The sequence below is a fragment of the Bombus bifarius genome, unplaced genomic scaffold (genome assembly GCF_011952205.1).
Source record: "Bombus bifarius isolate JDL3187 unplaced genomic scaffold, Bbif_JDL3187 scf7180000010271, whole genome shotgun sequence".
NCBI classification, from domain to species: Eukaryota; Metazoa; Arthropoda; class Insecta; order Hymenoptera; family Apidae; genus Bombus; species Bombus bifarius.
The window spans coordinates 6,908,814-6,922,559 of NW_022885586.1; the positions used below are offsets into that span (position 1 = coordinate 6,908,814).

General features: G+C 34.2%; 5 protein-coding genes across 5 annotated transcripts; all 5 read right to left on the reverse strand.

The window, feature by feature from the left end:
• Window positions 1–3,062: 3,062 nt before the first annotated feature.
• On the reverse strand, window positions 3,063–4,112 carry LOC117216452. The gene is made up of 2 exons (XM_033463153.1): window positions 3,379–4,112; window positions 3,063–3,287 (listed from the first exon to the last, which is right to left on the reverse strand). The coding sequence occupies exons 1-2, from the start codon at window positions 4,054–4,056 to the stop codon at window positions 3,063–3,065; spliced, it is 903 nt and encodes a 300-aa protein (XP_033319044.1). The 5' UTR covers window positions 4,057–4,112.
• Window positions 4,113–4,568: 456 nt separating this feature from the next.
• On the reverse strand, window positions 4,569–6,874 carry LOC117216385. Its single transcript, XM_033463063.1, has 3 exons — window positions 6,070–6,874; window positions 5,695–5,781; window positions 4,569–5,321 (listed from the first exon to the last, which is right to left on the reverse strand). The coding sequence occupies exons 1-3, from the start codon at window positions 6,817–6,819 to the stop codon at window positions 5,241–5,243; spliced, it is 918 nt and encodes a 305-aa protein (XP_033318954.1). The 5' UTR covers window positions 6,820–6,874; the 3' UTR covers window positions 4,569–5,240.
• A 2,095-nt stretch (window positions 6,875–8,969) lies between these two features.
• LOC117216594 lies at window positions 8,970–10,984 on the reverse strand. The gene is made up of 3 exons (XM_033463415.1): window positions 10,470–10,984; window positions 10,096–10,182; window positions 8,970–9,722 (listed from the first exon to the last, which is right to left on the reverse strand). Exons 1-3 carry the CDS (start codon window positions 10,974–10,976, stop codon window positions 9,642–9,644), a joined length of 675 nt encoding a protein of 224 aa, XP_033319306.1. The 5' UTR covers window positions 10,977–10,984; the 3' UTR covers window positions 8,970–9,641.
• A 4-nt stretch (window positions 10,985–10,988) lies between these two features.
• Window positions 10,989–11,648, reverse strand: LOC117216453 (the record flags this gene model as incomplete). The annotated part of the gene is made up of 1 exon (XM_033463154.1): window positions 10,989–11,648. A coding segment is annotated over exon 1 (525 nt), but the record flags the coding sequence as incomplete, so codon positions are not given.
• A 338-nt stretch (window positions 11,649–11,986) lies between these two features.
• Window positions 11,987–13,209, reverse strand: LOC117216454. The gene is made up of 2 exons (XM_033463155.1): window positions 12,180–13,209; window positions 11,987–12,088 (listed from the first exon to the last, which is right to left on the reverse strand). Exons 1-2 carry the CDS (start codon window positions 13,206–13,208, stop codon window positions 11,987–11,989), a joined length of 1,131 nt encoding a protein of 376 aa, XP_033319046.1. The 5' UTR covers window position 13,209.
• Between the last annotated feature and the right edge of the window lie 537 nt (window positions 13,210–13,746).

The following is a 13,746-nucleotide window of genomic DNA, read 5'->3' on the forward strand; positions in this document are numbered from 1 at the left end:
AGTTTGTATGGTAAAAATCCCATTAAACGGTTGAAGGCGGCACTGGGACTTATTAAAGATGTGTAACTCCCGAAATATGACGACGATGATTTAAGTTTTTGATTTGTTCTTTGTTCAAGTTTCTGCGGTCGATTAAACATTTTAAACACCTGAATTAGGACAACGTAATTTTTAGTAATTTTTACGTACGATTTAGTCCTCATGAAATAAATAAAACTTTACTTTTTGTACGAAGGGTAAGTTCACCTTTGAGACTGTGCTTTGTACTGTCACACGAAGAAGCACATCCCTCACTGTAAGAAGTCTGTATGCTATGGTTTGTCGAACAGTAATGAAATTTAATCATTTCTACGCGATCTAATTCGAGCATCTAAAACAAAAGAATAGTGCAATCCATTAACGAAAAGGGTTTCATAATATTAAAGACTTACAGGGAATATAGAAGTAACAACATTATCTTAATTGAAACTGATCGATACGATCAGGTGATATTAGTTCATCATGTACTATTTAATGATTTTACCTCTTACTTCGTGTTTTATTGAAAATACTTGACCGAAATTAACAATATCCTCAAACTGAAGTTTTATTAGAATATTTAGCAGCAAATAAATTATTTTGGTCATTGTCTAATTTCTATAGTTGTTGCATAACTTAGATGATGATAATTAGTACTGACTCATAATAACATATTGAGTCAAATTGTGTCACAATAACATATATATCATTTTCGAAAGATACGACGAAAGTGGGAACATTCGCGTCAGAGTTATACACTATAATATGTTTCTCACTTCATTCAACGTATTGCTTGACGTCATTGCCGTATGCATCGATTATTTTATCAGTTTCCTGTACTCAGTGTTGCTCCTAGATATAGTGCTCTATTATCTCTATCATAGTTTGCCTTTCAGAACGCTAGTAAAGAATCAATAAAGAACACATGTGTCCCACAGAATCACGTCACTTAAAGGATCTCGCTCTCAGTGAGAATGAAGAATGCATACAACGTAGTATAATAAAAATTGAAACAGAGTCAACATAAATATTGTGATACCTTCGATGACTTACAAAAATACACATTAGAGTCACAATAGTGCTAAATTAACACTTTCAGGGACAAGTTAACTCTTTCCCGATTGAATTTTCTTGGGAATAGGGAAAAAAATTCTTTTTCTCAGTTATTACTAACAGAAATACTTATTTTCTGATGGTTTTATAAAAGAAACAAAATGTACTAAAATCAGAACCAATTTACCCAAAGCAATTGCTGTTTTCATAGGTAATGCTTAAAGTAAACGCAGTATCGAACGCGAAAAAGTTAATAAATTAACAGATTATAGAAATTTCATGAAATGTTTTCCATCTTACCTTTGTCAAAAATTATGAATTCATGTCGAATGTTTGCGCTGAAAATATGATTGTTCTGTGCACGAATTGCAGAAAAAAAAGCCCCATCAGCAATTTCATGGTTAATGTAACAATCAGAAAATATTTAACACGTATTTTTCTTTTAATAACTTGTAACGATTCTTTAACGATTCAATTGCAATGGATTTTAATGACTGCAATAATTAGATTATAAATTCATACTTTTAAAAATACAATTAATTATATTAATTATATTTTGATAAGTTTATATATTTCTGTACATTACACATCTACATTCTGAACATCTTTGCGCCTTTAAATTTTCGCAGTTTAATAATAATAGTATTACTATAATTAAATTGTTACCTCGCGTCTCACGAATGGATCGTTTGTAGCACTGGCGACATCCTAAAGCGTCGTCTTCATTTTCTTCGCTCGATTCACACGCCCAAATCATCATCCCAAACTTGATAGAGTAGAAAGCGGCTGGCGTAACATAGTCTTTGTACCAGAACTTGATATTCACAGGAAATTCGTTCTATGAATGTATTATATAGAAATATATAACGAAAGTGACCACGGTGAACGTTGTGATAGCTGTGACTGTCACAAACGTATGGTTCAACAATTCCATCCCATCACTGATTTCCAAATGTTTTTCCTCTAAATTCTTCAGTTTCATCACCAACAATGGACTTAGCTGTCTATGACGTGTGCATCTGTATATCATCATTCAGTGAAAGCTGTTTCAGTTATTGTATACATTCGTCGATTTTATTAAAGCAAGCTTTCAAAATGCACATGCAGTAGTGTAGAACGTGTCCATCGATGAGTTGACCATCAATATGTACATGTTGATAAGATTCCGCAGAGTCAGGAAAATAATGTGTTTAAAACAGTCTGGTATATGGATGGCGAAAAATAAGAAACATAAAATGTCCTAAGCCTGAATCGCTTTAGATGAATCTCTGAAATCCTTTGTCGAAAATATCGAGCTGGTCTTTGGCCGATATACGATCAACGATATTCGAGCGCCAATTAACAAATACATCATCAAGATTACGACCCCATCTAAGAACGTGTACATGTTCCCGTGAATCGAGTCTAGTACGCTATAGTTTATTCTCGTGCCAATGTTTATTTCGTAGATTGTGAATAATAACGAGAATACGAAAATGAACATCATAGACGTAGAAAAAGCGGAACAGCCCTTCAAAAGAGGGTATCCTGAAGGTTCGAACATGTAAAAAAGATATCCGAGCAGTCAACAAATGCAAAAACAAGGGTACACAAACAATTCAAAGTCTGTTGCTCTTAATAACGTCCATGTTCTACGTTTCTTCAGTTCTTTAACTTCTGCCATATTTTTTGACATCATTAAATGGTAGTCTCGAAGAAATTCGATGTCAGTGAAAGAATTTAGGAATGAATGTAGATCGACTATTGTCCTTCATAAACGACTATTGCTTCGTAAGACGGAGAGATTTTGTAGATTTTATAAATTATTCATCACAACACAAAAGATGCAATTCGATAATGAAACATGTAAATAAATAATACGGAGCTTCATCGCGATTAAACATGCCACTTTATTACGAAAAAAAAAACTGATCCATTATACACTAATTTTCCCAATTTTTCTAAGCAAATTATTTCTTAGATACATTTCCTCCATTAATACAGAAGTTTCACTAATTGAAACTTCTCATCAACAAGATTCGACGAATAAGAATTGTATTAATACTAACAAAAAAGTGGTAATGCCGCACGCCATCTGTAAAAAGTGTTGATAAAAACATTTCATCTCTTTTGATCCAATTTCCTACTACCTTTGTCAAAAGGGTTGCGTCTATTATGAGTCCCTTCATCACGAACACGTTACCCTTTTGCAGCACTTGCAACGAAAAGAACTGCAACTACAATCACGTACGCTGATTACAATTTCAATATATTCCTTCTATATTTCCAACATAAACCATCGATAGTAAAATAATCGTCTCATCTTACCTCCGTCGTCACCTGATCATCGAAAGTATGTACAAGAATTCGATGAACGCTGGAGCCAATTTTTGTCATCTGGCTTCTGGTAGTTTCAACTATCGAAACTGTTATAATTACGTGTACGATGTAATAAATCGCGTAGCCCAGAATAAGAGCCAGCGATTTCACCTCGCCCATTTCTTTGTGCATGGATAAATAATTGTACATATTGAACGTAATGTCGATGAACATTATTGTTAACATGGCTTCGATTTGCATGCTACACGTGCTATTCAGTAGCTGAACGACTTCGCTCATCTCCAGATGTTGCTTTTTAAGAGTCCTCAACTTCGTCAACAATATAGGATTCTTCTGCATATGATAGACTCTTCTGAGTAGATGAGGCTCATCATTAACAAGAATTTCCTTCACTTGCACTAAAGAATCGTTTATGTATTTAAAACAGGCATTTAGCACGTATACGTTATTCGTGTACAAGCTAATCAGTACGATGACACCGAAAAAAGTATACCAACAAGTATAACCAAAAATAAAATTTGAGTAGAGGATGATGACTGGAATGTAACACATTTGTGGTATCAGGATTAAGATATCTTTTATAACAATTCTTGTAGCCATTTTATGCCAAGTTTCTGATGACAGTATACGAGAAACGTTCGAGATGCCATCGATCGCTCGGATCATTGATTGATTTTTGGCATAAGCCGAGATGAAAACCACAGGCCCGCAAAGAAATATGAAAGAAATATGTATCTTATTTGCAAGTGTTGGAAGATGCATAGAAGAAAAGTTGACTTGGAGCAGAGAAAGAATTACGCAGATCGAATAAATAATTATGGAAATTGTAGAGAAAACGAAGTATGATTTCGAATATACAAGTTTCGATGATTCGAGCTTGTATGGTAAAAATCCCATTAAACGATTGATGGAAGCACTGGCACTTATTAAAGACGTGTAACTCCTGAAGTATGACGACGATGATTTAAGTTTTTTATTTGTCCTTGGTTCAGGTTTCCGCGGTCGACTAAACATTTTAAAGATCTGAATTAAAACAATGCAATTTTTAGTAATTTTTTACGTACGATTTAGTTTCCTCATGAAATAAATGAAACTTTATTTTTTGTACGAAGGCTAAGTTCACCTTTGATACTGTGCTTTGTACTGTCACACAAAGAAGCACCTCTCTCACTGTAAGAAGTCTGTATGCTATGGTTTGTATAACAGTAATGAAATTTAATCATTTTTACTCGAATCTAATTCGAGCATCTAAAGCAAGAGAATAGTGCAACTCATTAACGAAAGGTGTTTCGTAATATTAAAGACTTACAGGGAATATAGAAGTAACAGCATTATCTTGATTGAAATTAATCGATGAAACAAGGTGAATCTACAATAATTTATAATGCACTATCTATCTTAGTGCTCACTTCGTGGATTTCTTAGCTGTGAGCCATTATAACAAATATATTATTTAAAATAACAGTATTTTGAAACAGAAGTTTGGTCAGAATATTTGGAATTGTTATTTTGGTAAGTGTCTGATTTTTATATTCGTTGTACAACTCAGATGATGATACATAATTAATATCGACGAGAAAATGAATCGTAATAATATATGCATGCATCGTTTATCAAAAACACGAAGGTAGTCGAAAGGAGCGCGTTGATGTTACACATTATCGTCAATTTTTCTACTTAGAACGTATCTTTTGACGTTACTGCTCTATGCGGCGATTATGTTATCAACTTCCAGTACTTAATATTCTTTCGCTTGTTTTCCCTCCATCATAGTTTACCGATCAAAAAGCTGCCAAAGAATTAATAAAGAACACCTACAGAATCACGTCACTTCAAAGATCCCGCTTTCATTACATATGAAGACTGCACACAACGTAGTTTAATAAAAATTGAAACAGGATCAAGATGTACATTATGATACCTCCGACGATCTACAAAAATACACATTATTGTCAGAGAATTAACAATATCTTAACAATATCAAATTAACTCTTTCGAGAACGAGTTGACACGTCCAAGATACAATTCCTTTGGGTTTCCGCAAAAAGATTGTCTTCTACCACCAATTATCTTGTATCTAATTATTTTTTATCACTCGTTATTACTGACAGAAATTTCTAGTAATGATAATAATATACATTTTCTGATGGTTTTATAAAAAAGACAAAATGTACTAAGATCAGAACCAGTTTCACCCGAAGCAAATGTTTTAACGGATAATGGTTAAAGTAACTGCAGCAACGAACGCGAAAGAGTTAATAAATCAATCGACTGTAGAAACTTCACGAATAGTGTTCGTACTACCTTTGCCAAAAATGACGAATTCATATCGAATGTCTTTGCTGTGAATATGTTTGTCGTGTGCATTATTTGCAGAGAAAAAAGCTCCACCTGCAATTTCATAATTAATGTAATATTGGAACGTATTTCGCATTCATACATACATATTTTTTTCCAAAGATTACGTAACGATTTTATTCGAACCATGACTACAATAATTAGACTGTGAATTTATACCTTTTTAAATACAATTAATGAAATAGGATGTACATATTCCATTGATTATATTTTGATAAGTTTATATATTTCTGTACATTACACATCTGCATTCTGAACATCTTCGCATCTTTGAATTTTCGCAGTTTAATAATAATAGTATTACTATAGTTAAATTGTTACCTCGCGTTTCACGAATGGATCGTTAGTAGCACTGAAAACATCCCAAAGTGTCGTCTTCATTTTTCTCGCTCGATTCGTCGCTGTTTCACATGCCCAAATCATCACCCAAAACTTGATAAAATAGAAAGCGGCTGGCGTGACATACGGTTTGTACCAGAACTTGCTGTTTGCAGGAAATCCGCTGTATGAATAAATTATATAGAAATATATATCGAAAGTGACCACGATGAACGTCGTAATAGCTACGACTGTAATATGTATCATAAACGTATGGTTCAGCAATTCCACCCCATCGCTGATTTGCAAGTGTTTTTCCTCCAAATTCTTCAGCTTCATCACCACCAATGGACTTATCTGTTCATGATGCATGAACGTCTGCGTCGACATATTATCATTGATTCGGAGCTTCTTCAGTTGTCGTATAGATTCATCCATTTTCTTGAAGCAATCTTTCAAAATGCACACGCAATTTATATAGAATATGTCCATGGAAAAGTTGGCCATCATTATGTATATGTTGGTAAGATTCCGTACTGTCACGAAAATGTCGTGTTTAAAACAGTTTGGTACATGGATGGCCAGAAATAAAAAACATAAAATGTCCTTCGTGTGAATCATTTTGGATAAATCTTTGAAATCCTTCGTAAGCAATATGCAGCTGGTTCTTGACAGATTTTGGATCACCGATAATCGAGCGTCAGTTGACAAATACATCACCACGATCACGAACCCATCTAAGAACGCGTACATGTTCCCGTGAATCGACTCTGGTATGCTGTAGTTTCTTTTCGTGCCAATGTTGATTTCGTAGATTATGAAAAGCAACAAGAAAACGAAAATGAACGTCATAGACGTGGAGAAGGCAAAACGTTGCTTCGAAAGTGAATATACTGGAGGTTGATACTTGTAAGGAAAATATCCGAGTAGCCAGCAGATGCAAAAGCACGGGTACATCAACGATTCGAAGTCTGTTGCCCTAAATAACTCCCATGTCTTACGTGTCTTCACTTTTCCACATTCCTTGACTTTTGTCGTTAACATCATTAGATGTTAGTCATTAAATGTTAAGCAGTCTCGAAAAAATTCAATGTTACCGAAGAAACGTGGCCATAAATGTAGGTAGACTACTATAATCCATAAAACAGACTATCGTTTTTAAGCCGAAAACACTATGTATAATGAAACTCATTTATCAAGGCGTGAAGACGTGCAGTTCGATAATGAAACGTACGTATAAATAAATAATTGGAATAGCTAAGTAACTATGAAGCGTCGTGCTCTGAAGATGCTTTTAACTTGATTAAACATGCCATTTTATTGCGAAGGAAATAAATTTGTTATGAATTAATTTTATCAATTTTTCTAACTAATTTTTTAAATATATTTCATCCATTAACCCAGGAGTTTTTCTTTAACAAGACTCGACGAGTAAGAACTGCACTAATATTAACAAAAATGTAGTAATGCCGCACGCCATCTGTAACAAGTGTCGATAAAAATACTTCATTCCTTTTGATTCAATCTCCTATTACCTTTGTCAAAAGGGTTGCGTCTATTATGAGTCCCTTCATCACGAACACGTTACCCTTTTGCAGCACTTGCAACGAGAACAACTCCAACTAGAATCACGTACATTGATTACAATTTCAATATATTTCTTCTACATTTCCGGAATAAATCATCGATAGTAAAATAATCGTCTCATCTTACCTCCGTCGTCACCTGCTCGTCGAAAGTATGTACAAGAATTCGATGAACGCTGGAGCCAATTTTTGTCATCTGGCTTCTGGTAGTTTCAACTATCGAAACTGTTATAATTACGTGTACGGTGTAAAGAATTGCGAAGATAAGAGCAAAAGAGAACGATCTCGTCTTGCCTACTTCGTGGAACAAGATTAAATGGTTGTACATATTGAATGTAATGTCGATGACCATTATTGTGAACGTGGCTTCGATTTGCATGCTACACGTGCTATTCAGTAGCTGAACGAGATCGCTCATCTCTAGATGTTGCTTTTTAAGAGTCCTCAACTTCGTCAACAATATAGAATTCTTCTGCATATGATAGACTCTTCTGAGTAGATGAGGCTCATCATTGACTAGAATTTCCTTCACTTGCACTAAAGAATCGTTTATGTATTTAAAACAGGCATTTAGCACGTATACGTTATTCGTGTACAAGCTAATCAGTGCGATGACACCGAAAAAAGTATACCAACAGGTATAACCAAAAATAAAATTTGTGTAGAAGATGATGACTGGAATGTAACACATTTGTGGTATCAGGATTAAGATATCTTTTATAACAATTCTTGTAGCCATTTTATGCCAAGTTTCTGAAGACAGTATACGAGAAACGTTCGAGATGCCATCGATCGCTCGGATCATTGATTGATTTTTGGCATAAGCCGAGATGAAAACCACAGGCCCGCAAAGAAATATGAAAGAAATATGTAACTTATTTGCAAGTGTTGAAAGATGCATTGAAAAAAAGTTGACTTGGAGCAGAGAAATAATTACGCAGATCGAATAAATAATTATGGAAATTGTAGAGAAAACGAAGTATGATTTCGAATATACAAGTTTCGATGATTCGAGCTTGTATGGTAAAAATCCCATTAAACGATTGATGGAAGCACTGGCACTTATTAAAGACGTGTAACTCCTGAAGTATGACGACGATGATTTAAGTTTTTTATTTGTCCTTGGTTCAGGTTTCCGCGGTCGACTAAACATTTTAAAGATCTGAATTAAAACAATGCAATTTTTAGTAATTTTTTACGTACGATTTAGTTTCCTCATGAAATAAATGAAACTTTATTTTTTGTACGAAGGCTAAGTTCACCTTTGATACTGTGCTTTGTACTGTCACACAAAGAAGCACCTCTCTCACTGTAAGAAGTCTGTATGCTATGGTTTGTATAACAGTAATGAAATTTAATCATTTTTACTCGAATCTAATTCGAGCATCTAAAGCAAGAGAATAGTGCAACTCATTAACGAAAGGTGTTTCGTAATATTAAAGACTTACAGGGAATATAGAAGTAACAGCATTATCTTGATTGAAATTAATCGATGAAACAAGGTGAATCTACAATAATTTATAATGCACTATCTATCTTAGTGCTCACTTCGTGGATTTCTTAGCTGTGAGCCATTATAACAAATATATTATTTAAAATAACAGTATTTTGAAACAGAAGTTTGGTCAGAATATTTGGAATTGTTATTTTGGTAAGTGTCTGATTTTTATATTCGTTGTACAACTCAGATGATGATACATAATTAATATCGACGAGAAAATGAATCGTAATAATATATGCATGCATCGTTTATCAAAAACACGAAGGTAGTCGAAAGGAGCGCGTTGATGTTACACATTATCGTCAATTTTTCTACTTAGAACGTATCTTTTGACGTTACTGCTCTATGCGGCGATTATGTTATCAACTTCCAGTACTTAATATTCTTTCGCTTGTTTTCCCTCCATCATAGTTTACCGATCAAAAAGCTGCCAAAGAATTAATAAAGAACACCTACAGAATCACGTCACTTCAAAGATCCCGCTTTCATTACATATGAAGACTGCACACAACGTAGTTTAATAAAAATTGAAACAGGATCAAGATGTACATTATGATACCTCCGACGATCTACAAAAATACACATTATTGTCAGAGAATTAACAATATCTTAACAATATCAAATTAACTCTTTCGAGAACGAGTTGACACGTCCAAGATAGAATTCCTTTGGGTTTCCACAAAAAGATTGTCTTCTACCACCAATTATCTTGTATCTAATTATTTTTTATCACTCGTTATTACTGACAGAAATTTCTAGTAATAATAATAATATACATTTTCTGATGGTTTTATAAAAAAGACAAAATGTACTAAAATCAGAACCAGTTTCACCCGAAGCAAATTTTTTAACGGATAATGGTTAAAGTAACTGCAGCACCGAACGCGAAAGAGTTAATAAATCAATCGACTGTAGAAACTTCACGAATAGTGTTCGTACTACCTTTGCCAAAAATGACGAATTCATATCGAATGTCTTTGCTGTGAATATGTTTGTCGTGTGCATTATTTGCAGAGAAAAAAGCTCCACCTGCAATTTCATAATTAATGTAATATTGGAACGTATTTCGTATTCATACATACATATTTTTTCCAAAGATCACGTAACGATTTTGTTCGAACCATGACTACAATAATTAGACTGTGAATTTAAAGCTTTTTAAATACAATTAATGAAATAGGATGTACATATTCCATTGATTATATTTTGATAAGTTTATATATTTCTGTACATTACACAGCTACATTCTGAACGTCTTTGCGCCTTTGAATTTTCGCAGTTTAATAATAATAGTATTACTATAGTTAAATTGTTACCTCCCGTTTCACGAATGGATCGTTAGTAGCACTGAAAACATCCCAAAGTGTCGTCTTCATTTTTCTCGCTCGATTCGTCGCTGTTTCACATGCCCAAATCATCATCCAAAACTTGATAAAATAGAAAGTGGCTGGCGTGACATACGGTTTGTACCAGAACTTGCTGCTCGCAGGAAATCCGCTGTATGAATAAATTATATAGAAATATATATCGAAAGTGACCACGATGAACGTCGTAATAGCTGCGACTGTAATATGTATCATAAACGTATGGTTCAGCAATTCCACCCCATCGCTGATTTGCAAGTGTTTTTCCTCCAAATTCTTCAGCTTCATCACCACCAATGGACTTATCTGTTCATGATGCATGAACGTCTGCGTCGACATATTATCATTGATTCGGAGTTTCTTCAGTTGTCGTATAGATTCATCCATTTTCTTGAAGCAATCTTTCAAAATGCACACGCAATTTATATAGAATATGTCCATGGAAAAGTTGGCCATCATTATGTATATGTTGGTAAGATTCTCTACTGTCACGAAAATGTCGTGTTTAAAACAGTTTGGTACATGGATGGCCAGAAATAAAAAACATAAAATGTCCTTCGTGTGAATCATTTTGGATAAATCTTTGAAATCCTTTGTAAGCAATATGCAGCTGGTTCTTGACAGATTTTGGATCACCGATAATCGAGCGTCAGTTGACAAATACATCACCACGATCACGAACCCATCTAAGAACGCGTACATGTTCCCGTGAATCGACTCTGGTATGCTGTAGTTCATTTTCGTGCCAATGTTGATTTCGTAGATTATGAAAAGCAACAAGAATACGAAAATGAACATCATAGACGTGGAGAAGGCAAAACGTTGCTTCGAAAGTGAATATACTGGAGGTTGATACTTGTAAGGAAAATATCCGAGTAGCCAGCAGATGCAAAAGCACGGGTACATCAACGATTCGAAGTCTGTTGCCCTAAATAACTCCCATGTCTTACGTGTCTTCACTTTTCCACATTCCTTGACTTTTGTCGTTAACATCATTAGATGTTAGTCATTAGATGTTAAGCAGTCTCGAAAAAATTCAATGTTACCGAAGAAACGTAGCCATAAATGTAGGTAGACTACTATAATCCATAAAACAGACTATCGTTTTTAAGCCGAAAACACTATGTATAATGAAACTCATTTATGAAGGCATGAAGACGTGCAGTTCGATAATGAAACGTACATGTAAATAAATAACTGGAATAGCTAAGTAACTATGAAGCGTCGTGCTCTGAAGATGCTTTTAACGTGATTAAACATGCCACTTTATTGCGAAGGAAATAAATTTGTTATGAATTAATTTTATCAATTTTTCTAATTAATTTTTTAAATATTTTTCATCCATTAACCCAGGAGTTTTTCTTTAACAAGTCTCGACGAGTAAGAACTGCACTAATATTAACAAAAATGTAGTAATGCCGCACGCCATCTGTAACAAGTGTCGATAAAAATACTTCATTCCTTTTGATTCAATCTCCTATTACCTTTGTCAAAAGGGTTGCGTCTATTATGAGTCCCTTCATCACGAACACGTTACCCTTTTGCAGCACTTGCAACGAGAACAACTCCAACTAGAATCACGTACATTGATTATAATTTCAATATATTTCTTCTATATTTCCAACATAAATCATCGATAGTAAAATAATCGTCTCATCTTACCTCCGTCGTCACCTGATCGTCGAAAGTATGTACAAGAATTCGATGAACGCTGGAGCCAATTTTCGTCATTTGGCTTCTGGTAGTTTCAACTATCGAAACTGTTATAATTACGTGTACGGTGTGAAGAATTGCGAAGATAAGAGCAAAAGAGAACGATCTCATCTTGCCTACTTCGTTGAACAAGATTAAATGGTTGTACATATTGAATGTAATGTCGATGACCATTATTGTGAACGTGGCTTCGATTTGCATGCTACACGTGCTATTCAGTAGCTGAACGACTTCGCTCATCTCCAGATGTTGCTTTTTAAGAGTCCTCAACTTCGTCAACAATATAGGATTCTTCTGCATATGATAGACTCTTCTGAGTAGATGAGGCTCATCATTAACAAGAATTTCCTTCACTTGCACTAAAGAATCGTTTATGTATTTAAAACAGGCATTTAGCACGTATACGTTATTCGTGTACAAGCTAATCAGTGCGATGACACCGAAAAAAGTATACCAACAGGTGTAACCAAAAATATTATTTTTGTAGAGGTAGATAATGTGTGGGATGGAGCTCACTAGTAGTATCAGAAACAGAGTATCTTTTATCAGAATTCTTGTAGCCACTCCACAAAAAATTTCTGAAGGCAGTATACGAGAAACATTCGAGACGCGATTCATCACTCGGATCATTGACCTACTTTTAACATAATTCATAATGAAAATCATGGGACCGCAGCATAATATTAAATTAAAATGCAATTTAGATGTCACTGTCAAGAAATTCTCTGAAACAAAGTTCATTTCGTACAGAGCGAGAGATGCACAGCTCAAATAAATAATGATGGAGATTGTAGAGAAAACGGAGTATGATTTCGAGTATACGAGTTTCGATGCTTTGAGTTTGTATGGTAAAAATCCCAGGAAACGATTGATGGAAGCAGTAGGGCTTATTAACGATATGTAACTACCGAAGTACGACGGCCATGATTTACACTTTTTAACTGATCTTCTCTCGAATTTCGTTGATCGATTATACATTTTAAGAACCTGAACTAAAACAATGTGGTTTTTAGTAATTTTTTATGTAGATATTTAGATTCTTCACGAAGCAAGCGAAACTGTATTTTTTATACGAAAGTTACGTTCGCCTTAGAAATCGTGTTTTATACTATCCTGAAGGAAAAATATCTCTTACCGTAAGAAGTATAAATGTTATCGTTTATTGAATAATAGTGAAATTTAATCAATTCTACTCGAATCTAATTCAATCATCTGAAGCAAAAGAATAATACAACCCACTAACGGAAAGTGTTTCGTAACATAAAAGGCTTGCAGGAAATATGGTAGTAATAGCATTATAGTGATTACAATTGATCCATGAAGCGAAATGAGAGTAATTCATGATGCACTATTTATCAATTTTATTTCTTACTTTGTATTTTTATCAGCTGTGAAATGCTTTTTATTGAAAATATTTTAGAAGATGACAATATCTTCAAAGAGGGTCTTAATTAGAATATTTAGAATCGTTATTTTGGTTATTATCTGATTTTTATATTCGTTAGAAACATAGAAT